We start from the raw sequence: 27,505 nt of genomic DNA on the forward strand, positions 1-27,505 counted from the left end.
TAGGAGGAGAAGAATGAGGAAAGTCGGGGTGAGTGTAGAGTCCAGCTCCTACATTCTAACAGCAGGTTCCCTGGAAGGAGAGATGGGAATTGGACAGGGTGGCAAGAGAAAACACGTGGAGAGAGACAAAAACATGGCTTCTGGTTCAGCTCTCCATCTTTAATCCATCTCTGCCAAGATACAAAGGCAGGCCAAGCCCCTCCCCTGAAGGCTGGAAACCAGTTTTTCTTGTTCTTCAGGAGGCGGGTGGTCAGGTTGCTGACTGCTATTCTTTGAGAACAGTGGGCTAGGGGAGGTCACAGGTGAGTAGATGGACAGACGTTAGAGAGAGAGCTACAAAGAGCTGCTAGCTGCCAGTGTGATCTTCGTGTTGGAATTCCCATCTCTTCCTCCACAGCTCAACTGGTAAATTCCATCTTGGGTAATGGATTTCTGTTAATTTCTATTATAGATTTCTGGAATAATTTGCTCAATAATTTGCTCATTTTTTTATTTGAAAGTTTTAAAAGTGGTATCAGTAATTCTTGATTGTGACCTACTGTGTGACTCTTGTCAGTTTCCTGTCTCTGGGTCTTGAAATTCTAATATGACTTCTAGGCTGAGGGTGCTTATCTCTGCTTACTGGACAGAACTGGATGGATGAATGAAAAGGGGGACAGGTGGATAATGGAATGATGGGTGGATGGATGGATGTGGATGTGTGAGTGGATGGGTGGATGGATGGATGGAAGGATGTATGTGTGAGTGGATGGAAGGATGGATGTGTGAGTGGATGGAAGGATGGATGTGTGAGTGGATGGGTGGATGGAAGGATGGATGTGTGAGTGGATGGGTGGATGGGTGGATGAATGTGTGAGTGAATGGATGGGTGAGTGGGTGGGTGGATGGGTGGATGGATGGGTGAGTGGGTGGGTGGATGGGTGGATGTATGTATGTATGAGAAGATGGGTAGGAAGATGGATAGGAGAACCAATGGTTGGGTAGAAAGGTGGATTGGTGAGTGGGTAGACAGATGCGTGAATGGGTAGGTGGACAGACAGATATCAGGACAGATGGATGAATGGGTGAGTGAATAAAAGGATGGATGGATGGGAGGCTAGTCAGAGTGGTGACACACACTGTCTCAGCAGGAAAGCAACATCATGTGGACTGCGTGGTGCATGGCTGCCCTGTCTGTGGCAGCTGTGTGTGCCATCCGCCAAGACACAACCACGGTCCTCAGAGTTACAAAAGATGTGCTGGGCAATGGTGAGTCCAGCCCCAATCAGGGTCATGGGTGTCACGGAAAGGGTTGGGAGGTGAGCCAACTCCCCAGTCCCTGAGGAGCCTCCCATGCTAGAGGACCCCGTGCTCCATGGCTGGGTGACTTCTCCCTTTTGAGAATCTTCTCTTCTCTCTTTGATGCCACTCCCTAGGCACTAACTCATTCCCTCAAGACAGTAGACAGCAGAGATTAAGAATTTGGGCCCCAGGGCCAGGATTCATGAGATTCAAACCCTGTTTATACAACCTGAGTCTCAGTTTCTTCATCTGGAAAGTGGGTGGAGACATCTGGAAAGGACTGGTCTCACGGGAGAGCTGAGTGGGATGACGGGTGGAGACTCATGTGACTCCTGGGGCACAGAGGTTCAGGTAAAGGTGCCTTTGGACCGTAAGTCCCCAGGAATTTATAATTCATGAGAAAGTAGATGTTGTCAAGCCATGAAGTGAGGGGTACTCAAAAGGGAGAAAGAGAAGGGAAGCCCATCAAGGTTTAGAATCTAGCTTCAGGGATGGGAGTAACACCAGGGCGTGAGCGCACTGGGTGCTGGTCTATCCTCTTGATCTATTGCTGCTTTATTCCCCCGAGAGTTGGGTTGGCAGGATGAGGCCCCACAAGTAGGGTGATGCTCTCAGGTGGTGTCTGGGGACTGGGAAGGGGAGCCTCCTGACTGACCCCTGTGCCTCTCCACAGCCATCTCAGGCACAATTCAGAAGAGTGATGCCTTCCGCTCCGCCCTGAGGGAGGTGCCCGTGGGTAAAGCCCGTGGTGATGGTGGAGGGCCCCTCTTGGGTGGACTGCTTGGTGGAAGTGAAGGGAGCAGTGGTGGGGGAGGAGGTCTCTTGGGGGGCCTGCTTGGTGGGAGTGGAGGAGGTGGTGGTGACCTGTTGGGTGGAGGCCTATTGGGTGGCAGTAGTAGTGGTGGTGGGGGGCTGCTGGGTGGTGGTAGCCATGGTGGGGGACTGTTGGGTGGTGGTGGTGGGTTGCTAGGTGGTGGTAGCCATGGTGGGGGTCTGTTGGGTGGTGGTGGTGGTGGGCTGCTAGGTGGTGGTAGCCACGGTGGGGGACTGCTGGGTGGTGGTGGTAGTAGCCACGGTGGAGGACTGTTGGGTGATGATGATAGTCATGGTGGAGGACTGTTGGGAGGGAGCAGTGGTGGGGGACTGCTGGGTGGCAGTGGAGGCCTTCTGGGTGGTGGTAGCCATGGTGGGGGTCTGTTGGGTGGCAGTGGAGGGCTTCTGGGTGGTGGTAGCCATGGTGGGGGTCTGTTGGGTGGCGGTGGAGGTCTTCTGGGTGGTGGTAGCCATGGTGGGGGACTGCTGGGTGGCGGTGGTGGTGGCCTTTTGGGTGGTGGCAGGCACCACTACGATGACTACAGACAAGCTGAATTCCCCCGAGGTGTTGGTGGTGTCCCTTACAACGACTTCCATGTCCGAGAGCCTCCCCCCAAATACACCAATGGCAGACAGCTTGGTGGCAATTACAAATATGGTCACATTGAGGCGAACGACAACAGAGCTCAGCTGGGGGGCAAATACCGCTATGGGGAGATCCTGGACTCTGATGGGAGCCTCAGGGACCTGCGGCATGAAGATTACCGCCCTTCAGACTATGCCTACCACCGCGGCTCCGGGCGGTACAGGTCCGCCGCAGACCCATCCTCGGTGGGCAGACTCCACCGGCGTGAACTGAGACCTGGAGAGATCCCAGCTGGCGTGGCCACTGGGGCCCTGGGCCCCGGAGGCCTGCTGGGCACAGGGGGCATACTGGCAAATGAAGGCATTCTGGCAGGCCAAGGGGGCTTGCTTGGAGGAGGTGGTCTTCTTGGAGATGGAGGACTTCTCGGAGGAGGTGGTGTGCTCGGTGTGCTGGGTGAAGGAGGCATTCTGAGTACCGTACAAGGCATCACTGGGTAAGGAACTGAGTTCCACCTACTGACAGGTGAGCCACAAACAGGCAACCGTGGCCTGAGGCTGAGGGGAGGCTAGGACTGGACATCTTGGCTGGTCCAAGTTATACAGCTTGCAGTGTTCGCACGAACGAGGCCAGAAGCCTAGAGGCAGCATTGCCTCTTATATTTGTGTCTGACATTAGGGAGTTCTTTTCATCTCTCTGTCTTTCCGTTTACAGGAATGTAGAACGATCAGAGTAACTCAGTTTATGAAGAAAAAAAATCAAGGATTTAAAACTATGTGACATATATAGCTCATGCCGTGTGCTATACTATATGTTATACCATATGCTATCATCTCATAATGAGACACATTAGAATTATTAATTATAATTATGTTTATAATTAATTATAATTATAATCATAGCCATGCCCAGGTTCCCTGCCATAGTCATTTAACTCGACAAATATATTGTGCTCTCATGATGTGAGGGACACTTAGCCTGGAGACACACACCTCAGTTCCCAGGGAACTTGCTGGCTTGTGGGGTGTGTGGGACTAGCAAAAGAAGCTGGGCCTGATAGTCACACAGTCGACAAGGACTGGCAGAAGCTTCTGGTGAATAAGAATGCACAGAATGAGGGAGAGTCACCATCCTGGGGTGCAGGGAAGGTGGCTTCATGCAATAGTACTCTGGCTGAAGTTTGAGGATTGTGCAGGGAAGTTCCAGCAGGGGGCAGTGTGTTCACAAAAGATTCAAAGGAAATGAAGGGTACAGAACTGCAAACAGATGCCCCCACGGGGTGGGATGTGGCTGTGGATGGCGGCAGTTGCCAGCTCACCTCTCTTGACTGCTTGCAGGCTGCGTATTGTGGAACTTACCCTTCCCCGGGTGTCTGTGAGACTCCTGCCTGGTGTGGGTGTCTACCTGAGCTTGTACACCCGTGTGGCCATCAACGGAAAGAGGTGCGTGCCCTAGTCCAGGAGTGGTCCCTGACAGAAGAGTTTGGGCAAGCTACCTCTTCTCATCATGTGTGGTTGCTGATTCTGTCATGGTGGGAGAAGCAGGGAGACCAAGTGTCTGAACTCCAAGCCAGCCTGTGGTGGTCCCTTTAGTAGGAAAGGCAGCCCAGGGTTGTGGTCACAGTCTGGGAGTCTGGAGGTAGTTCCAATACTTAGACAAGTCTCCTAATGCCACCGAGTCCTTCTGAGTTCACTAGCAAGGCCACTCTGCTTCTGGTTGGCTGTGGTCACAGGAAGAGCGCTTTCCTAGTAAACCCACTGTGGGGACCTTGGAGAGTGGGACTCATTTCCTCGGGGTGGGGTACAGTTGAGTCTACAAAATTAGGATGGTTACCTTACAAACCAGAGTTTGTACCAAGCCCTGTTCCTGGCTTTTACAATTCTCACTGGCTAAGGATGAGGGAGATTTGTCCCAATGCCTTGAGGCAGTGGGATAGCACTTGGTTTGGGGCTCTGAGACATGATGTCAGGAAGAATTGGTGCTAAGACCTGAGGCGACAGGTGCCTGACAGGCCTGTGCAAGGCAGACATGGTGAGAGCGGCTGACGGTCTCATTGGTCACCTGGTCTCCTCCAGCCTCATCGGCTTCCTGGATATTGCAGTGGAGGTAAACATCACGGCCAAAGTTCGGCTGACCATGGACCGCACAGGCTACCCAAGGCTGGTCATTGAGCGCTGTGACACCCTCCTGGGAGGCATCAAAGTCAAGTTGCTTCGGGGGTGAGTGCAAGGTGGAGAGGGGCAGGGCAGAACTGCAGGGCACTGCAGTCACCCATTCCGGGAAGTAAGATGGTCCCACACAGGGACCACACCTACAGAGAGACTGACATCTACTTGGTGATTCAAGAGCTGTGCCTTTGAGCCCAAGATGTGGGCATCCATCCTTCTTGGAGAGACCTTCCCAGATTCAAATCTCAGTTCCAATGCTCCTTGCTGTGTGACCCTGAACAGCTCTGAGTCCCAGATTCTGCATCTGGGAAATGGACAAAATCCTTTCTTTGGGAACCAAGATAACTAGCATAAGGCAGTTGGTATTGAATCTGTCATGTCAGAGTTTATGAAAATATATCCTAGAGGGCTTATGTGTCCATGAGTGTCCCAATCCATAGGGAAGTTTCTCGTCTGGTTATAGTCAATGTACCTGATTGGGGTTGCATGTGAGAGATTTTTCTATCTTCTCTACAAAGTGACTAAGCCCCTATCCTTTGTACAGAGAGTTGTCAGGCATCGCTGTCTTGGCCCGCATGCTGTCCCCAGGTCTGGGAGATCTTGGATGAGGGCACATTAATGACAGCTCAGGACACAGGCCTGTCTGTTCACTCCCTCAGTCTTTGGGGTCTCTGGTCCCTGCTTTCTCTCCTGTCTTACTAATCCTCTGGCCTTATCACCTCAGTCCACAACTCATGTGCACTCTAGGAGAGACTCACTGTGTGCAACCAGTATTCCAACCCCCTGCCTCATGTAGCTTCTGTCCTTGTGCTTCAGGATGGATAGGGACAGAGACAACAAGGCTCCAAGGTCCAACACAGGTCCTCCCAGACTTTCTCGTTCACTCTGTTCAGAGTGTCAGCTGACAAGAGGTGCAGAGAGAGCCATGGCTGCCCGTGGCCGTTCTCCTGCTTCCTTGAGTTGTGTCAGGCAGTGTGGCTCCACAGCCCCACCCTTCACGCACACAGGCATCTGCTCTGAAGCCTGCAGCACCTGGCTCCTTCCCTTCCTTCAGCTGGGAGACTTTGTCTGACTCCTTAGGGCTGCATGTCATTCCGGGATGAGCTGTCATTCATTTGCCCACGCCCTGTTTCATCCATCTGTTTCGGTGACATCTATAGCTGTCTAGAGATGCCATTTTACAGGAGGCCTGGTGGATCTCATCACTTTCCACACGGAGGCATACAGAGATCAGTGGCACACCATCTCTAACACACCACTACACACCACTACATGTAGTGCCCTCAGGCACACCCCCAGCGACCTCAGGAGAACCAGGACAGGATCAGCCCCCTTTAGATGAATCCACTCACAAAGATGTGCCGCAAGCCTTGGGGAGGTGTCCAAGATGCTGTTCCTCCCAGGATGCTGCTCCACAGCTTGGCAGGGAAGTGGCAGTTGGCTATTTGTGGAGGAGGGGTCCAGCTACAGTATAAGGGGTGAGCAGGAGTGGTGTTAGGGACTGAGCCCACCAGGGAGACTTTGTGTCTGTCTGTCTGTCTGTCTGTCTGTCTGTCTGTCTGTCTGTCTGTGCATCATCTGTGTGCATGACCTATCTCTGACTTTCATCAGCTAGGATCCAGGTGAGCATTGGTGACCCACTCTGGTCAGGTTTCTGGCCTCCTTCCTGCTCTATTGAATAGCTCCACCACCCACGTTTTCAGCTCTACGTACCTGTCCTTGAGTGTGAGCCCAGTGGGCACATGTTCTTAGCTAGATTTCTCTCATTGCATCCACCCATGGTTTTTGAGCCCCTGGAATGTTCTAGATGCCATATTGTGAACTTAGATAGAGTAGCATATTCATTTGTACCCAGGGAAAATGACAAGCCAATAGCCCTGCAGAAGACAGAAAGAATTAGAGGGAACGTCTGGGAAGCTAGGAATCCGGCATGTCCAGCCTCTCTGGTACGACAGAGGCCTGATATCTGTGGTTTGTGGAAAAAAAGGAAGAAAAGGGAGAGAGAGGAAAGTAGGTAGGAAAGAAAGAAAGCAAGGAAAAGGAATGAAGGGGAAGAGAAGTTAAAGAGAGAATAGAAGGGATGGTGGAGGAGGGAAAGGAAAGGGGAAGGGGGGAGGGGTTAAAGGAGGGAAGGAAGCTTGCTATTGGCCTTGGTGGGCAGGCCTGAGGGAGAGCCACTGTCTGGTGCCACTGTCCAGGCTCAGGGGCTCTCAGTGCTCAGAGCTGGGGCCGGCACTGGTGTGGCTGGACAGCCCAGAGCCCTCCGTGCCTGTGAGTCGCCTCACCCTGCTCCTCCCTCTGTAGGCTTCTCCCCAACCTGGTGGACAACTTAGTGAACCGAGTGCTGGCCAACGTACTCCCTGACCTGGTAAGGATGGGTGAGAGGGGTTTGTGTCCCCAGCATCACTCAGGTGACCCAGTGGGTTGGAAAGGGCCAGGGCCACCATGCTCATGTTGGCTGGGAACATTGAGTGACAAGACGAGAGGCCCAATCTGAGCACCCACATCTCTGGGCCCCAAGCTGGGGTGCTTTCTTTTTGAGTGACAGTTCTAAATTTGTTTGCCATCTTAAAGATGGGTATCAGGAGAGATGCCCTCTCCTGGGCTATGGTGAGGACATGATCCACAGGGAAGATCCAGCCACACTGCATGCTGCTTCTGCCACGTGTGCTTGTTCCACACCTCTTGAGTTCTCTGGTGTCTCTTTCCACAGCTCTGCCCCATTGTGGATGTGGTTTTGGGTCTTGTCAATGACCAGCTGGGTCTCGTGGACTGTAAGTGTTCCTTCTTTGCCGTGGTTGCCAATGTCTACTGATGCCTGCCTGACCTAGCCCCAGAGACACTGACGCAGCTGGGAGGAGGGGGCAGGGTGGTGGGCTGCCCTTGCAAGTCCCAGAAATGCCACAAGAATAGTCAGGCCTCCCACACTGGCTGTTGGTGTTGCCACGCCCCTCCCCTGAGGGCCTGTGGGTGTGGCTTAGACAATAGAATTCGGTGGAAGTCTGGCTCTGCCCTGGCAGCTATGGAAGTGGAAAGTGTCGTCATTCATTAAAAGAAGGCCGTGCAGACCCTGACGAGACCCCAAGCACCTGGCTGCAGTGCAGCCACCAGTCCTGGGTTTCTGAGACGGCTCCTGAAAGCAAGGCAGTCCCAGCATCTTCTCTCACATGGCAGCATGCACAAAGGTTCAGGCTTTAACCCCTGCAGCCTCACAGTGCAGCCCTGTTTGCTATGGAGCTCATGTCTTCTGGACGTCGGGCACCTTGAGGATGACTTTCAAGACAGGGAAAGAAAGTGAAGAAGATAATGTGTTTATTACATGCAGTCAGGAAATGTGGGTCCAACTGAGGAGCACATCGCGCAGCCTTAAATGTTCCCCAGCGCACCATGGTTCACAACCACTGGGGTGTCTCTTCCAACTCTGCCACAGAATCTAAAAGGTGACCATTAAACACACTTTCCAAAGGAGGAAGTGAGCTCCAGAGAGGTGCAGAGACTTGTCTGTGGTCACACAGCAAGGAAGAGCCAGAGATGGGGTTGGAACAAAACTGGCTCTTCCTTGACGTGTAAGCTGGGTGGAGCCTTGGTCCACACACCATCCCCCAGCCACAACCATAGCTATGGGAACACTGCAGGCATGTTGTGTAGGGAAGGAACCATAATGTGACCCTCTTCTTTGCTCACAGCTTTGGTGCCTCTGGGAATACTTGGGAGTGTGCAATACACTTTCTCCAGCCTTCCACTGGTGACTGGGGAATTCCTTGAGCTGGACCTTAATGTAAGTGATAGACTGTAAACCTTCTCTCTGAAGTTGAGTGCGGGATTAGCATGGACACACACACACATACACGAGAGGTATTTACACATACTGGGAACAACATCTGATCTAGACCCTTCGTGGATTAACAACCTTCTAGGACAGAGATGGGGCGCATCCTCACCCATTCAGTACTTACTATGAACCAGGCACATCCCAAGCAAGTGCATCTTATTGGTGAGCTCGGTATACTCTCAGACCTGCAAGACTTGTTTTTCTGGCAGAGAGATAGCTCCATTATCAAGATCATACAGCTAGTGATGTATGCTTGGGCTCTGAACCCAGGCATCCAGCTGCTAGTGTCTGTAGCTGCTTTTGGGGGCTTGGGTCTACTGGAGGAGCACTGACCATCAGCATGCTAGTCCAAAGTTAACAGAAGTCTGTTTGGCAGTGTTTGCTGCTTCGCATAGTATAAACACTCCCACGATGGCCAGCGAGAACCTGGGAAACAGGACCTCACTGATAAATTGGGAGATTGGATCTTGTGCGCTGGGGTGAGCAGAGCCTCCAGCATCCCATGGCTCTGGCACCCACTGTGCATGGGCATCTGTGCCGCAGGCCATCCCTGCATCACGTGGGCATGATGCTGCCCTGAGCCTTTAGCACAGAGCTGCAGGTGCATGCCCGTGCCACATGGTTGTACTATGACAGGTGCAGACACGTGTCCATTGCAGAGACGTGCTTCCTGGCCTGCACTGGCTGAATGAGAAGCAGGAAATAGAACAAAGCCTCTGCTTTGAGGGAATTTCTGATCTATTGTAGGTGAAGCCGTGAGAATTCTTTAAGCAAACAGGCAGTTACAGAGCCAGCGCCACGACAGAACCTAAAACAGAGACTGGGATGCACTAGCGAAGCCAATGAGGGCTTCTAAGAGGAGACAGCCCTTGAACTGTCAATGTGTGCACGCACGGGCACCTGCACCGTCTGCGGCCTGTCTGATAAGAGGAAGGCAACAAGTACTGAGGGGAGGATGGGAGGGGTGTTAAGGAGGTGGGAGGCGGCCTGGCCCAGTGCTGGTGCTGGTGGCTGAAGGGCAGAAAGAAGGTGAAGGCAGGGTAGCTAACCTCTGAGTCCAGAGAGGTCCCTGGAGTGTCGCACAGGGCATCATCTTTGGAGATGGGTGTACCAATGTGGACCGTGCAGGTTCAGGGCCATGCACACATTGGCTCACTGTGATGGGCTGAGACGTTGGATCTGTGCCGTAGTGTATGTATGCACACATGTGGGTATGTGCAAGTAGCTGTACCTGATCATAAAGCACAAGCTGCAATGACCCCCTTCCCTTTCAAGCAGAAGAAGATCTGTCCATAAGAGTAACTCAAAATCATGTGTGCAACCAGGAAGGACTGTCCAGACACCTCCTTCTAACCTCCAGACTCATTTTTTCCCTCCCCTTTTCTATGCTCCTCAGACTCTAGTTGGGGAGGCAGGAGGTGACCTCATTGACTATCCCCTTGGGCGGCCAGCTATATTGCCCAGGCCACAGATGCCAGATCTACCCCCCATGGGCGACAACACCAACTCTCAGCTGGCCATCTCGGCCAATTTCCTGAGCTCAGTACTGACCATGCTGCAAAAGCAAGGTGCGATGGATATCGACATCACTGATGGCATGGTGAGTCAACCTAGCAGGACACTGAGTGGCTGGCCTGGGTCCTTCCTAGCCCATGTTTTTGTGGAAGGACTGAGGATGGTCCTGCCTTTTACCCTGTATTCCAGTTAACCCTTTTGATGGTGGTCTACTCACCAATTCACCCATCTACTCATCTACCCATCCACCCCTCCATCCCTCCATCTTTTCATCTATCCCTCCATCTCTACATCCAACTATCCATCCATCCATCCATCCATCCATCCATCCATCCATCCATCCATCCATTACCAAGACACCCATTCATTATCCTCAGTCTATCCACCCATTCACCCATCCACACACCCACTCACCTATTCATCTCTTATCTACCCAGGCATCCATCCATTCTCTCTCAGCCTATATACCTATACACTTATCCATTATCCATCTATCAGTCTACCCATCATCCTCCAATACTCTGGGATGGTTTGAGGTTTTGAGATGCGGCAGTATAAACCATACATTTCACTGTATCTCCTAAGCAGAAAAACAAAATCACTACCCAAAACACAGGAATCTGTAATTCTGCCAAGAAGAAAGTGCCCATTTAGGTCTAGTATTCCTATTGAGCATGTGACCATGGCCCTGCCTTGATAGTGCACCTATGCAGGAGGCAATGACTTTGTTTTATCTGCTGCATTGCTTCCATGGTCACCATCTCTCTCTTTCTCCCCCGTCTCTCTCCATGCCTCCCTCCATCCCCCCTCTTCTTCTCCTTCATACCCCTCTCTTTCTCTTTCTGGCCAGTGGTCTGACCTTTCATCCTTGAGGTTTTAGGAAGTGAGTGGACAAGTAGAAGAAATGACGGAGCACAGCCAAGGAGGCCAAGCAGGGGCTAGGCTGTGCACATGCACTTGCCCAGGGTTTCCTGGATGTTACAAAGAATTGCTGGGGAAGAAGGATTTGGGCTTTGGGACATCAGGCCGTGTGTGGATGGACAGCCTAAGTGGTTGGCCCTACCCACTTAGCCACACAATGGCCACTCTGGACTATTCTCGGAGTGTTGGGCTTTCCAAGGGATGCGTCTGCTTTTGGGTGCACTGGAATCTAAGCGCGGTGTCCCAGCACCTGTCTGTCCCCATCATCTCAGGACTCACATGACCTTGTCTTTGTCCCACAGTTTGAAGATCTCCCTCCACTTACCACTTCCACACTGGGGGCCTTGATTCCCAAGGTATGTAAGCAATGCCAATGCTGGCCTCACTCTAGCTTCTTTTATGTCCTGAGGGGAATGCCTCCATGCCACTGTAATATAGTTAGTGCTCTGCAGTTTTAAGTGGTGCCCCTTTGGTTAAGAGAAAACAGGAGTCATGGCTGGAGGCCTCTGCAGACAATGATGGTACAGGAATGGCTTTGGCCTTCATTTGGACAGAACCTAACCTGGCTTCCTGGGACTCAGGATGGGTGTGGAGGCCAGATCCTGTGAGGGGACACAGGAGGGTTGAAAATGATATACCCTGAACCCTGGCGGTGGGCCAGGCTGTACAGTCTTGCCTTGGCCTGGCTACTCCTGGCCTGGGTGACTATGCAGTGATGGAGTTTGAACTCAGAGTCTTGCATATGTCAGACAAGTGCTTTCCCCCTGTGTGACTTTGGACATAGTCTTAGCATTTCTGAGTTTATTTTTCTCATTTGTAGAAAAGAGGCTCGTCCAAGTTGTCTAGAGGGACAGCCAGGGCTGGGTACTGACGAGCACAGGGCAGTTCTGGAGGAGTTGTCAGGTGTTTAGAGAAAGGCATGACTCAGCCTATTACAGCTGCCAATGACCTCACCTGTCTAAGCCTTTGTTTATCTCATCTGGAAATGAAGGCCCAGAGTAGGCATTTGCAGATGTTAACAGCTGTTCTTGCTGATATCTACAGCTTCCCTTTCTGTTCCTGTAAAAGTGGAACAGAGGTCTCTATTCTCGACTTTAGTTCTGGGCATCAAAGAACTCTGTGGGTAGGAGAGGCCTCACTGGATGGAGGATACTTGTTTAGAGCCTTCTGTATCATTACCCATCTCTTTCCATCTGCCCCATTAGTTCAGGAGATAGAGAAGTGATTGTCTATGAAACTCAGTGAGTGATCATTACCGCCCTCGTGTGGTTGGTATTTGAATAGCAGAATCTATGCCTCTGCCGCTCCATCATAGACTTCGGATACTGGACCACTTCCTGTGCACACTGCCTGATATCTCATGAGACTGTCCCAGAATCCCCTCTTTCACTGGGAGACAGATCCCGTTCTCAGCCGGGAAACAGGCACAGAGCGACCACACAGAAACCAGAGCCCATTTTCAAGAACACAGGGCTTTAAATGACTCAAGATGGTCTCATGGGGTTGAAGCTAGACAAGGTGACAAGTGGCTTGAGCCATAGAGAGCAGCTTGACCAAAGCTCTGGTGGCCTCCTGGGTGCTGCTGCTCTGGGGACACAGTCCCAGCTGCCTTGGAGCCTCTGAAGGAGGCATTACTAAGTCTCAGAGACATTGCCCCTTGGTTGGGGTGTTTGGACCCCAAGTTTCTCTGGGAAAACATCCTGAAAATATCTGTGAATAACCAGGTGGCCAAATGTCTGATTAGCTGGTGCTCATGCCCTTGAGGGTGATTTTGGAGGATGAGTTAAATGACTGAGGACCAAGAGTTCATACAGAACACTGTCAGCCCTCTTGTGCCTTCTCAGCATAATCATCCTCATCCCAGCCACGGGCAAAATCTGCCTGAGAAAATCTGCTTCCCACTCCCTCTGAAAGTGTCCAGGGTTTGTGCAGTGTCCAGGGCCTGCTTTCCATATTTAGAGTTCTATATGGAATTAACTGGGTATTTAGTAACAGTGATAAACCTGTCTTTTAATGAGCTGTCCCTTGAGCGTGTTAGCTTTGGGGAGATGATCTGCCCCCAAGTGCCTGTACTGGGGTCCCCAAGGGGACCCAGCCAGTCCCTGCTGATGAACTCAATACCTTAAGATGATTTGGGATTACCTTCACATCCCAGGAAGGATGTAAAAGGCCCTGCGCCCTCTGCTGGTCATGGACAGTAAGCTGTAACAGCTGTCTCTGAGCCTCCACCCACCTTGTCACAGGTAGTTTGTGAGGTGGTCCCATGTGAGGGGATCAGAGAGAGCAGCCTCTTGCCCTACTCAACGGCTGGTCCATGCCTTCGCCAGGACTGAGCGGGCATCCCGTATTGAGGAAACTTCCCATACTCTGCCCACTCTGCGTTTGGAGGTTGACTGATGAAAGTCTATTCCCGATGACCCTGCCCACCCACTCTGGTTCTGCCTACAGGTGTTCCAGCAATACCCTGAATCCCGCCCACTCACCATCAGGATCCAGGTGCCCAACCCCCCAACTGTGACACTGCAGAAAGACAAGGCGCTGGTGAAGGTGTTTGCCACCTCTGAAGTGGTGGTCTCCCAGCCCAACGATGTAGAGACCACCATCTGCCTCATTGATGTGGTATGTGTCTGGTGGTGAAGCCCCCACCCAGAGCTATGTCTAAAGACAGAGCCATAAGGTCTCCCAGGCTTTCTGTCTTCTTTGCAGCCCACAACCCCACCAGTGGTGACCCATCCAGCTTAGGGGACAGGGAAGCTGGCTCACACCAAACCTTTATCACTTTTGGTTGTGTGACTTTGGGCTAGTGTCTCCCTGTCTCTGGGATTGGCCTTTTGATGTCCTTGAGGCATGTCAGCTGGGCATTAAGAAGCTTCTTGGAGCAGCTTTGGGAAGATCACAAAAGTATTGAATGTATCAGTCAGTGTTCAAACAGACCACAGAGGCAACACGCACAAGATGCTACTGTGTGTTGTACCTTCCTCCAGTAACGGAAAGCAGGGTCATCAGCACACCCCCTCACTCACGCAAGTGCCAGCTCACAAACCCATCAGCTCACACAGACATCAGCTCACACAGACATCAGCTCACACAGACATCAGCTGCACACTCATACACTCACACACTCATACACTCATACACTCACACTCACACACTCACACATGCATCAACTCACACACTAATACACTCACACACTCATACACGCTTCTGCTCACACACTAATACACACACACATTCACACACTCATACACTCACACACGCTTCTGCTTACACACTAATACACTCATATACTCATACACTCACACACTCACACACTCATACACTCACACACTCATACACTTACACTTGTACACTCACACATGCTTCAGCTCATGCACTCATACACTCGCACATTCTCACACACGCTTCTGCTCACACACTAATACACTCATATACTCACACACTCACACATGCTTCAGCTCACACACTAATACACTCACACACTCACACACACACTTCTGCTCACACACTAATTTACTCATATACTCATACACTCACACACTTACACAACTCACACACTCACACACTCATGTACTCACACACTCACACACACCCATCAGTTTGTAAACTTATACAATCACATACTTAACAGCTCAGACAGTCATCAGCTCACATACTCACACACTCATACACTAATATACTCACACACTCACACACTCACACACTCACACACTCATATACTCACACACTCACACACTCATATACTCACACACTCACACTATCAGCCCACACAGCCATCAGTTCACAATCTCATATACTTGTACACCCACCCCCCACCTCATACACGCATCAGCTCACACACTCACCTCCTCTTTGCACTGGAAACAATAAAGGTTCTCCCTCCCAGTTCTCCCGAGGTCTGATAAATTCTTGTGAGCCCTGTCACTTTGCTGTACTACAGATGATTTCCCAAGGAGTCTTTTAAAATGAAAATAATCCTTCTTCCTTGCTTCATAAAACCCTCAGAAGAAAGCCAACCTTCTAAAAATGCCCCCTCCCCAAATTCTGCAAGGTCTTCTCTTAGTCACATTTCAGCTCCCCAATGCTCTTCAGAAGAATCAACCTCAGGGCCTTTGCTTGGGCTGTTCCTTGATGTCTGTGTGGCTCACTCACTTGCTTACTGTTGGTTTCTGTTCAAATACCACCTTCTCAAAGGCTCCTCCACATGGAAAACACCGCGCCTATCTTCCCGGATCACTCATCTAAAATGCAGCCCTCCCATACTACATCGCCCTGGCTTGAAGCCTTATTTGATATTACAAAATACATTTGTGGCTTTATTGCTGGGTAGTGATTAATCCCATTCGTTGTCAGATCCTCAGAGTCCAGCACAGGCCCAATACATAGTAGGTACCAAGTAAATTTTGCAAAGGAATATATGATAAGGGCCATTCCCTCCTCTGAGCGGGGGAAACTCGGGGCTCTGGTCTCATCTGCTGTCTCCACAGTGCCTGCAGCTCCAGGACCACTGAGCTATTTCTAGGCTGGAAGGTGGTGCTCTGGGCTGAAGATTGACAAGGCACTGTGGTCAGGGTGGGGTTAGGGAGGTGCTCCTTTCTGGGCATCATCAGATGTGGGTTGGGGTGGGACTGCGTGCAGAGCCTTCCATGTGAGTTCCATCAACAGTCCAGGTATGTGAGCAAGCTAAGGACCCTGACACAGTGACCCACCACTGAGACTGTGGTCCTGGCTTCCTGAGCCTACAGCCCTGCCTGGTCTAGCCCAGATCATTCTACTTTAGCCTCAGAGTTTTCTCACCTTCTTGTTGTCCAGGCTTCTGTTGTATAATTCTTCCCTCTTTGTTGCCCCAGGGCCTTTGCACATGCCTTCCCCAGAGCCTGGATGACTCTCCCACCCTTTGTCATTTGTTCAAACTCTTCACCCTTCAGTCCTCAGCACAAACACCAAGCACAGGATGACTTCCTATGACAGGCACTGGGGCCCCAACTCTTCTCTACCACAGACCACCAATGCTGTACCCTATGTTTGTTGGAAGCAGATATTAATTTTCATAAGGCTGTTTCATTTTATCTATTAGGGGAAAGCAGTCAAGGGGACAGTGAGAAAGTTTCCCTTGACGAAGCTTCTGTTTGAAGAGGCAGAGTAGTGTGACATTTTGTGCCTCTCTTAAGGGCAGGCCAATTATGACTGGTAGGGGTGCTGTCTAATAGCATGTTTAGTGGATCATTCCCAGCAAGTTTCAAATCTGCAAGTCCCATCCCCAAGGGACCTTGGGGAATTTTGTCAACACCCACCGTGCTGGTCCTGGGCATGTTCACTGAGCCCCTACAGAGACTTGTGTGAAAACAGCAGAGGGTGTCGGCTGACTCCTGTGTGCAAGCCATAGTTTTGGGGTGCTCTTGGCAGCCTCATGCTTACGCGGGGCCAGGCCTCTTGACAGAGTGACTTACCATTTGGGTGAATGGGGCACCAGTGAGCACTGCATACTGTGAGCACTCAATTGGCAGCAGGAGGTGAGAGAAGGCTGAGGCTGAGGTAGAATGATCTGGGCCAGACCAGGCTGAAGGCTCAGGAGCCAGGACTGCCATCTCAGTGGCGGGTCACTGTGTCAGCGTCCTTAGCTGACTCACACTCTTGGGCTGAAACTTACTATAGTCCCATTCCCAACTCACATCTGATGTTGCCAAGAAAGGAGCACACCCCCACCCCTGACCCTGACCACGGTGGCTTGTCATGCCACTGCCATGCTCTGGTAGGAGTTCCACCTTCCAGCCTAGAAGTAGTTCACAGGTCCTGGATATGCAGACACTGTGAGGACATAGCAGTAAAGTAATGCTTATGACATTAATGCGCTTATTCTCCCCCACCCCACCCCCACCTCCAGGACACGGACCTCTTGGCTTCATTTTCTGTGGAAGGAGATAAGCTCATGATCGATACGAAGCTGGATAAGTAAGAGGGTCTGTGGTGGTGGGGTTCTGCTCCTCAGAGCATGTCTTCTGTACTGAGATGGTCGGTGTTGGATCATGCAGGGCCACCAGGTGGGGGTTGAGGTTGGCTAGGTGGCTGTCAGAGCTGGGTAAATCCAAGAGGCTGCAGAGGTGACTGACTATGGTCCTGTCTGCTGAGACCACCATGGACCAAAGCCAGCAAAAGAGACAAGAAAACCTGCTGTGTCAGGAAGTACATCAAGGGTCACCACGGTGCTGGTGACAATGAGTTGTCAGATTACTCTTAGTTCTTTATACACATGTTGTGGCCTTCCTAAAGGTCTATGACACCAGGGCCTCCATTATCCCGTTTTAGAGGTGAGAAACTAGGGTTCAGAGAGGTGGATGTGCTAACTCAAGGCCACCAGAGTGAAGCTAGGAGCCAGTACATGTCCAGGTGTCTGCCAACCTGAATGGGCAGCCCTGAATCTAGAGTCCAGAAATACCATTCAGATCCAGATGCGATCACTGACTGTGTGATGTCAGCCAGATGGCTTCTCTGAGCTTCAGTCTTCTCATCTGATGACAACAGCCTTGGATGAGATTTGTAGTCAGTGTCCACACAAAGCGCTGGCTACATATCACACACAAAAGTTCTGACTGTCATAGGGGAGGGGAAACTGAGGCACAGATGGGTGAGGTTCCTAGGATCTCACAACCAGTCTGTGGTAAAGCTGTATTGTCAGGGTTACATCTATCAGCATGGTGTCTGAAACGTTCCTAGTGCTTTGTACAGGAAAGTGAACTGTACTAGTTGGTTCTGCCAGGAGAGGCTTCCCAGGGATGCTGGTGGAGAGGCTTCTGACAGTTGTTACAAGTTCTGGGACACTATTGCTTTTAATGGGCCATATTCTTCCTCTGCAGAACCAGCCTCAACCTCAGAACTTCAAATGTGGGCAACTTTGATGTAAGTATCAGAATTTAGGCATCAGAAAAGACCTTTTGAGAGGTCTATGCCCTCTGGGCCTAGCTGAGCCCGGCAAGGCTGGGATTTGCAGGCGCCTGGCAATTCCGCTGTCACCTTTTCTCATGGATGGCGACTGAGGCTGCAGCGCATGCACGAGGAAGGGCTGGGGAGTGAACACACTGTGCCTGCTCAGCCACAATGGCGCTGCTTGGTTTGGTGGATGCCTTGGGACCTCACCTAAGTCCTACTTCTTCAGAAGGAGGAGGCACAAGGGCAACCGGGTGCCAGGGGCCCATCTCTCCTCTTGAAGTTGGGGGCCCAGGGCCCATGTGTGACTTACTGTGAGCATTGCCTACTCATGCTGAGTCTCCATTTTCTTCTACAAAAGGGAACTAGGTATAGACTCATTTCTCTTCTAAATATCAGGACCTAGCATGCTGCCTTTTAAGAGTTCACAGATCTGAGGTGCTTGGAGTCAAAGACTGATACCCAGCCCCATTTCTTTTGTTTACTCTTGGGTTCCCCACCTAAGGCTTTAGAAGTGTGCTTACCTCCTCTCTCTCCCTCTCTCCCCCTCCCTTCTCCTCCCCTCCCCTCTCTCCTCTCTCTCTCTCTCTCTCTCTCTCTCTCTCAGTAATTACTGATTTGGGGCGGACTTGGATGAGATTTGTGCCCATGCTGAGAGAGGCAGGCCCATTCATCCTGTCATTTATCTTTGAGCTTTTCCAACCCCAAGCCTTGCAGCAGTGAAGTTGATGCCACCAGCTCAGTTTTGGGCAGAGAACCTGTCCCCAGTTTCGCTGCTGCCTGGGCAGAGCTCCAACTAGAACAGATGGGGAGGCGTACGTACCACATCCCACGATCTCAATGGATATGCAGAGTTCCCAGGCACAGCATCAGCTCAAAGCTAGCGTTTCCCTCCGTGAATAGCTTCTCTCATGTGGTCCTGCCAAACTTCTTTCGACAGTTAGTAAATCTCCCCCGTTTCCAAATAAGAACAGTAAACTCAGGGATTTTGCTGACGCACTATAGGTGATTTATCATTTGTCAGAACCACGAAAGGGGCACTGGGGACTGAGTGCCCACACTTGCCTGTGCAGAGCCCCATGGTAGGTATTTGCACACATTGTTTGTTCTGATTTTCAGTACCACCCCATGTAGTAGGGATCATCTACTCCTCTTTGGAGATGGAGAACCCGTAGCCTAGAGAAGTTGCGGACAGTTGTGCATCTGGCCCTCAGCATCAGTGAGGCATCAGCTCCAGGGCCCCCGAGGTGGCCCAAATCTGTGGATGCTCATGGCCTGTGTGTAAATGGTGGAGTGTTTGCATGTGGCCGGGCAATCCTTCTGTTTATTTTCCTTCTGATCTAGATCATGTGACATGCAACTGTGGTTATTATCTGCATAGCTTAGAGAATCAGGAAGAGAAGGAAGACCTGAAACACATTTAGTGAAGATTCATTTTTGTTGTTTCTGTTGTTGTTACAGAATCTTATATTGTTAGCCCAGGCTAGCCTCGAACTCATGACCATCTTCCTGCTTCAGTCTACATGTAATTCTGTTTCCCAATATTTGTGAAGCACACAGATTGAATCCTTTGTGAAGCACATGGATTCAGAGAGCTAAGCTTTCTCTGCCACTTGCTTCCTTGCAGCCTTGATCTGGTCCTTTTCTCTTTCTGTATGCAAGCAAATGGATCAAGTGCATGGAGGTGCTGGGATCTGAAGCCTTGGGGGTGCCTCAAGGCAGCACTAGACCTCCACCCTGTACTCCAGGTCCCTCAGGGTCTGTCAGAGCTGGCTGAGCCCTGCCTGAGCTTTGTTCTTTTTCCTCAGGTGTTCATCTTGGAAATGTTGGTTGAGAAGATCTTTGACCTAGCGTTTATGCCTGCAATGAATGGTAAGGGTGGGGCACTATGCCTCTCTGGGGCACACAGCTTGGGTACCTAGTGTCCACTGGCTTATTGAGTATATTGAGTGTATATACCCAGTAAGGTAGCATTTCCAAGGACTTCATTAAAAGCAGATTTAAGTCTCTATGCTCTTCAAGCTTTAAAATGAATAAGAACCAATTTTAGATTGAGACAGAGTTTCACTGTGTAATCCAAGTTTGTGATCCTCCTGCTTTATCTGCCTACATTTGGGATTATAGGCGTATGTATGCCTCTGTACCCAGTTAAATAGCTTTATCTTTACTTAGCAAGTAACAAATGCCCGTAATAATTCTGTTGACGGGGCATAACATTGCTCCCCAGCTCCCGCATATATTTCCTGTTTAGCTGGCAGTTGTATTTTCTGATTCCTATCAGGATTGTATGTAAATGTTCAAAAACACAGAATAAGTTTTAGAAGATGCCGCCCAGGTATGGGTCATTTGAACATCAGAACATTTAGCATTTCCTTTTAAACTCTTTCTCTCCATTTCTGGCCCCTCAAGATCACCCCTGACTCCTTATGTGTCACAGCAGTCTGGTAGGGAGAGAGGGAAGTGTCAGGACTGGACACACCAGAGCTGGAGACTCTTGACCTGGCTTGGTACACTTGAAACAAGTTATTTTAGTTTTTCTAGATGTGAGAGATTTAAATGCTTCCCAGAGTAGGTTCCAAATTCTAGCACCTTAATAAAAGTGCTCTGTGGCCAAGAGAGACTGGGAAACAGTGTAGTTACCCATAAAGGGCAGGCTTCAAGCATCCCAGCTGAAGCCTACTGGGGTTCAGAAGGCTAACTTCAGTTACTCACAACCTCTATCTACCATTTCCTTTACCTTCCTCTCTTCCTTTCTTCTTTCCAGAGCATCAACCAGCATATCTATTAGCCTCTGACTTTGTTTTTAAAGTTTCATTTAATAATAATAACAATAATAGTAATAGTAATAATAATGATAATGTGAGTGCAATGTGTGTGGGAAGGTATATGTACCACAGTGTGTGTGTGGAGCTCAGAAGACAGTGGTGTGAAGTTGGTTCTCTACCATTTGTTTATATGGGTTCTGAGGATTCATCTCACATTTCCAGGCTGATGCCGCACACCCCTTTATCTGCTGAGCCATCCACCCTCTTCCTTCTTTTTGACTCTGACAATCTCAAATCAAACAAACACCCACAGCAGCCACATATTGGGCTCCCACCTGCACCATTCTGTTTCTTCACTCAGCCAATATGTCTCCTCGTTTCTAGTGCTAGGGACACAGTCCTTAAGCAATTGGCATGGGCAAGTATAACAGGTGCAGAAACAGAATCAATGTGTTCTAGTTTCTCTGGTGACAGGAGTCAGGAGTGGGGCAGGAGTAGCAGCTGCCTAGAGTTACTGGCTAAGGTCTAGGGGGATTGTAGATGACAAGACTTGGGAATAGCTTCACGGGAGGTTCAGAGCCCACAGGAGGGGTTGGGAATGTCACTCAGTTGCTTCCTGTAAGCATGAAGACCTGGGTTCGGTCCCAGCACCAGAAAGTAGCCATGGTGGTGCACCATGTTTAAGTGCTCAGAGATGGAGGCAGGAAGGCCATCTTCAGTTACATAGCAAGTCTGAGGCCAGCCTGGGCATCTAGACAGGAACCCCAGAGTCAAAGGCTGGGAAGACAAAAGGACAGCTGTGGCCTTACAAATGCTGACTGCCTTTGGCCGCCAGCCCTTGGCTTCATGGGATCAGCTGACCTGACTCTTCCCACCCCCTTTACAGCCATACTGGGTTCTGGAGTCCCTCTGCCCAAAATCCTCAACATTGACTTCAGCAACGCCGACATTGATGTGCTGGAGGTAAGAAGAGATAAAGGCTGTTTTCCCATTCATCTCTTGCTGTCAACATTGTCCATTGCGAGAAGAAGTGGTGGTGGGTGGTGGGTGGTGGGTGGTGGGTGGGGTCTGTAGGAGGACAGTGACTTAAGTTGCTCCCTTTCATAGCACAGAACTGGGGCTGAGGACACAAGGTACAAAGCTGAAAACTCTTAAGCTTGCACTCCCATTTTCCAGCTGGGAAAGATGAGGCGCTAAACACTGCCAAGTGTGCCAACGAAGTATGGCATAGTTCACTGACTACCTACTTTGTGCCACACACTATAATCTCATGAGCCGACATTAGCCGTATGGCTATTGTCACCCAAGGACTGAGACACAAGAACAGAACCGGCATGGAGTTATAGTCCCTGCCATCATTTCACCACTTGCTAAGCCTGTGCCCTGTGTGCTCTGTCATGAATTCAGTCACAGCCCCAGCCTGGGGCTCAGCACTACAGCTGACATTAGGACCCTTTATAATGGTGGCCCTGTAATGGTGGTCAGTTCACACACTAGCAGAGAGACCGCGTGTCAGCGGGCAGACCGCTTACCCAAACTGCTGGAGTTTGCAGAGAAACAACATGCAGTGACCCCAAAAGCTTCCCCTGCCTGGGGCTACCCCACCCCCACCCCAGGGTTTTGGAAGCAGGTAGGAATGGATTTCTCCTTCCCACGACTATTTTCACGTCAAAATACTACTTTTTATAAATGACTTCTCTTTATTTCTCCTTTATATTCCAGTAAGGGAACTGTATTAATCTATAAGATTAGAATTTATTCAGAGTAATAAGGAAGCAGCACAGTATTGTACTCACGTGTAAACACATGTTGGGCTAGTTTAAAGGTAAGGTTAGCTCTGGGCCTGGCCTTGTAGGCCCTAGTAAAGTTTTCTCTCAGTTTTTTTTTTTTTTATCTGAATCTAGCTATTTGTTTTTATCCTTTTCTTTTAATAACATTTTAAATTTACAGAAAGTTTTGAAAAAAAAAAAAGAGTACGGCCAGGTCATTTGAGAATGGCATTTCCTGCTTCCCCTCATCTCGGAATCCTCATGTAACTGGAGCCTACTGACCAAAGCCGGGCAGTGAGCACCAGTACAAGGCTCCATCAGCTCCCCCAGTGTCCTCTGTCTGCTCAGGGTCCGCTTGGTGTCCCGTGTCACCCTGTGTTGTCCTGTCTCCTTTGAGTACTGCCACCTCGTGGTGATCCACTGTTTCATTGACTTCACGGGCTGTGACATTTTCTGTTTGTGGGTGGAGCCGGGGTTGTCTCTGCCACTGTCACCTGCCAGGACACAGTGGATCGACTTGGCTTCTCCTGGACAGTCTGTCTGGTTGTCACTGTCCTGCCAGGCTTGCCCACTGTGAAGCCGCTGTCTGTCCCTCTGACACTCACACATACAGAAGCTCGCAGATGCCTCCGTGGCCCACCTCCCTCTCACCCCTCACTCACTCTGGCTCCTGTTAGCAATAGTTACCTCTCTGTGTTCGCCTGCTGCTGTTTTATGTGTATGGAATTCCTTTTATGCTTATTGATCAGAATTCTTATCTAAGAAAAAGCTGTCTCTCACCTCCCATTGCTCATGAGTTACTGGAAGAGGAGAGACTCACAAAGGGCATTTTATTCTGGTGTACAATCTGGGTTCTATTTATTTCAGTCATGTGTCCTGGATTTGGGAAGTCTGTAAACAGAGTCATGGGCCCACTTCTCTGATTTGGTTGAAAATGGAGATGCTTGAAAAGGGAGGTGTCACACACCTTGCCCAAAGTCCTCTGGTCCACAGGCCATCTAACCCTGTCCATCCCACGGGATGACGAGCAAGTGGCCAAGGCTGCAGCCAGTGCCATCCACCCGCTCACCCTGTTCTCTGATCTTCCCTGAAGGACCTTCTGGTGCTGAGCACATGAGTGACAGAGGTAGACGACAGAGAAGAAGTCAAGCAGCTTCGGAGGGGATGGTCCTGGACACCGTCCTGGTCCCAAGTCTCTTCAGCCTTCACGACAGGTCCCTGCCCAACCCTCCCACCCTTCCCCCTTCCTGCCCTTAACCTGGGAAAGGATCCAGCCACTCCCCATTGGCCAACAACACCATGCTCAGGACAGCCTGGGGACTGAGATCTTGTGCTTTCAATAAAACATTTCACTTTCCCTGCATTTGGGGTATTTCCATGAGGGACTCTCCTGGGGCCTAGCATTTCCTTCCCTCCTTGTCTGTGCCTTGGACCTGGGCAGTGGACGACACACTGAGGGCTTGTGGAGGAGCTAGTGGGGGTGGGGTGGGGGTGGAGTCAGGCGGAGATGGGGTGGGGACTTGGATTCAGCTTTAGTGCCTTCCTTCTGCACTCACCTTGGTGCATTCCTCTTGCCTCAGTTTCCCCAGCACTGCTCAGTGCACAGAGGAGGCCTGGACTCAGGAGCAACAAATTCAAAACCATTGAACATCACATTAGTAAAAGACTGTTATTGCCTCCTGGTGCCATTATGATCAGGGTCCCCGACCCTTGTCAATTTTGGTTTTCTCTCCCCCTACCCTCCTCTTGTTTTTCAACTGTGGCTTGCCCTTGTACAGTCAGGCAGGCAGACATATCCCAGGTTCCCTCAGACTAATACACACACACACACACACACATACACCCCCCACACACAGAGACACACACACATGCACACACATTGACCTACATTTTCTCTCTCCTCACCTCTCCTAACTCACCCCCCAAGAGACCAAGTTTGCAGGGCCAGTTCTGGGCTATTAGTACTTGATGGCATGTAACCCCATGGGAGTATCAGGGAGCAAGAACCAGGATGGTGCTCATTTCCCAGATGGTGTAACAGAGGCGCTGAAAAACTCGGGGACTTAACCAGTGTCACACAGCTGAGGGTCATCCTAGCTGTTCACTGCACTGCTGCATACAGTTGTAAGGTGCAGGCTTCATGTGGTCTTAAGCTTTTATGATCCTCAGAGGAAGGATGGAGTGTGGGCAGCTGTTACAAGCCTGCTTCTTCTGGACACAACCAATCTGCTCATATTTCACTAGAGACAGGGCCTGGCCTGCCCAGATGGGAGAAAAGCAGACAAACGCATGACCACATTTTTCTGTATTCTTCTGACTAAGGGGAGGCAGAGAAGCAGCTGGAGGAGCGGAAGGGCTGGCTTGTACTGCTTCCTTACCCACCTTGTAAAAGTACCAGCTAGCTCCTGTCTGGGTTTAGGACACAACAACTGTTCTGATAACAAGCAGGTTCCTAAAGCAGTCCTCAGGGACCTACCTATGGCTTCTAAACATCAATGACTGCACATTCAAGGCACTGGCCACTCCCTCACTCCCTCACAGATGATACATTCCCAAACTTCTAGAAACACGAGAGTGCAATGACTATCTCTTCATAATTAAAAATGACCACATAGTGTTCTATAGCGGCTCTTCCTGTGAACAGGCAGCCTACATCAGGAGCTCATTGAGAGAGAGAGAGAGAGAGAGAGAGAGAGAGAGAGAGAGAGAGAGAGAGAGAGATTTGGAGTTAGAAAAGGAGACTCAAGGGGCTGGCTCAGGGGTTAGGAGCATATACTACTTTTAAAGAGGACCTGAGGTTAGCCCTCAGTGCTCATGCTGAGTAGTTCATAATCGCCTGGGATTCCAGCTCCAAGATCTGACATACTCACCGTCTTCGGGCCTCTGTAGGCACCTGAACTCATGTGCACACACACACACACACACACACACACACACACACACAGAGAGAGAGAGAGAGAGAGAGAGAGAGAGAGAGAGAGAGAGAGAGCTACTGTGAAGAGACACCGTGACCAAGGCAACTCTTCGAAAGGACAGATTTAGCTGGGGCTGACTTACAGCTTCAGGGGTTCAGTCCATTCTCATCAGGGCAGGAAGCATGGCAGCGTGCAGGCAGACATGGTGCTGGGGGAGCTGAGATTTGTACAACTTGATCCAAAGGAGGTCAGGAGGCTGGAGTGAAAGGTGAATTCCAAAGAGAAAGATGGAGCTAGCCTCTGCCCTATAAATCCTTCAAAGACCATCCTGGAGGAGAGGAACCTCACTGCACATGGGACTCTTCTATTCATCTCCCCACAAAGCCCCAGAGACACGTCTTCACCTTTGGAAAAGGCAGAGTGTACTTCTGTGACCCACATGGCCTGCTCTCTAGTGTCCTGAGCCTAATGCTGGTACAGCGCTCTAGTCCACCAACTCTGGCTTCATGCTGTTTTGGTGGAGGCTGTGGGTAGTGACTCCTCCAGAGCTGGCAAGAGCTTTCCAAACCATTCCATGTTGTCATCTCAACACCTACATTTTGTGTGACCTCCAGTAACCAGTGTTTGTCTTCCAAACTCAGTTCTACAGTTGACTCTTAAATGCCTGCATTTCAGCTAGGAGCCTCTCAAAAAGAAGAAACACACACACACACACACACACCAAGAAGCAACAACGACTCTATTAACACAGTCAAAAATCACCCCCAAACGTCCATGTTTACCGGGGGCATTGAATTAGGGCTGCCAAGAATAATAACTTTATCACTGCAGAAAAAAACAAAAAACTAAACAAAATAAAAAAACCAGCAAGCCAGAATCGCAAAGTTTTGTAACCACCTTAGAAAACAATCATAGTAAACCAGCAAGCACTCTTGGACAAGCTATGGCGTACTACAATAGACTGGTCAGCTAGCGGCCCCCTAAGGGGTGCCCAAGGAGTACAGACTTCGTATTTTTCATGATTGAAACTGAAATCTCAAATCTCATTTCTCCACATTCCTTACACTTTACTTTTTTGCTTTCCTTTGGCATAGCAGATAGTCGGCAGAACTCCATATTTGCTGACAAGACCTGTCGCCCAAGTGGCTGTCACTCAAATGGCTAAAAAAGAGCCCAGGTAGCTCAAAAGAGCCCAGAAAAGCAATGCTAGTCACACAGATGACAGTTGACACAAAAATGGTGTTTGTAAAGGACACGAACAGCCCAAAGAAGTCTCCTCAGTGAGAAGAAAAAGAACAGGGGAAGCTGTACCAGTCAGGGGGAACTTACGAAGGTCAGACTTCAGGGCCAGGAGAATCCAAACATTCATTTCTGGTTTACTAAGATAGAAGACAGCAATGGCAACTGAAGCTGAAAGATAGGAAATGGTTCTGGGAATAAAGTGATTACAACAGCTTCATGGGCTGATTAGAGTTTCCTCTGTATCTGTATTGTATGCTGCAATAGGCCTCACGCTCGAAAGGTGTCCTTTCTTCTAGTTGGCGTGTCAATTGTTATAGAGATGTTAGGGTCAGAGCCTGAAAGATACAAGAATGGGGGAGTTATGGATGCTTGCACCAAGGTTCCAGAAAGTAACTGGGGCCAGGTAATGTATGGTTAGATTATAGTCCCTACATGTATGTGGGTGTCCCTGCAAAAGCTATGGCTGACAGAGAGACAATCTGCAAGAGACATGAGGGAGATCTGGTTCAGCAGACTTAGTTTTCTGGCCTAGTCCAAATATCTAGAGTCTGACATGAGACAGTTTATTTTAGTCACATTTAATCACTGAACAGTTTTGGAAAAAAAGTTTCCTGATGACAATTAACTCTTGTGTATAACAAAGCTTCAGAGATGTTTACATTGAATCGCTTTATAAAGCACATATGACCTCTTCGATAAAGATGGGTTCTGCAGTGTCAGGAACAATGCCCAAGATAAGGTTGTAGGTAGAGAGAATGACTGAGGTAAACATAGTACCCT

The 27,505-nt window shown here is 50.0% G+C and overlaps 1 protein-coding gene across 1 annotated transcript; it reads left to right on the forward strand.

Annotated features, from left to right (window-relative positions):
* The first annotated feature begins 1,142 nt into the window (after window positions 1-1,142).
* Window positions 1,143-23,685, forward strand: Bpifb4 (BPI fold containing family B member 4). Its single transcript, XM_052181539.1, has 16 exons — window positions 1,143-1,248; window positions 1,955-2,017; window positions 2,660-3,173; window positions 4,015-4,119; window positions 4,753-4,896; window positions 7,150-7,213; window positions 7,559-7,619; window positions 8,532-8,623; window positions 10,074-10,277; window positions 11,416-11,469; window positions 13,562-13,732; window positions 16,995-17,062; window positions 17,965-18,007; window positions 19,843-19,906; window positions 21,686-21,762; window positions 23,662-23,685. The coding sequence occupies exons 1-16, from the start codon at window positions 1,143-1,145 to the stop codon at window positions 23,683-23,685; spliced, it is 1,854 nt and encodes a 617-aa protein (XP_052037499.1).
* Window positions 23,686-27,505: the final 3,820 nt, after the last annotated feature.

The sequence above is a fragment of the Apodemus sylvaticus genome, chromosome 5, assembly GCF_947179515.1.
Source record: "Apodemus sylvaticus chromosome 5, mApoSyl1.1, whole genome shotgun sequence".
Taxonomy (NCBI): domain Eukaryota; kingdom Metazoa; phylum Chordata; class Mammalia; order Rodentia; family Muridae; genus Apodemus; species Apodemus sylvaticus.

What these genes read in the sequence shown, in the direction of transcription:
- Bpifb4 (XM_052181539.1), top strand. Translation starts at nt 1,143, where the DNA reads ATGTGGACTGCGTGGTGCATGGCTGCCCTGTCTGTGGCAGCTGTGTGT. An exon ending in ACCGTACAAGGCATCACTGG is followed by an intron (nt 3,174 to 4,014) that starts GTAAGGAACTGA and finishes GACTGCTTGCAG; the next exon opens with GCTGCGTATTGTGGAACTTA. An exon ending in CCGACATTGATGTGCTGGAG is followed by an intron (nt 21,763 to 23,661) that starts GTAAGAAGAGAT and finishes TCTTCCCTGAAG; the next exon opens with GACCTTCTGGTGCTGAGCAC.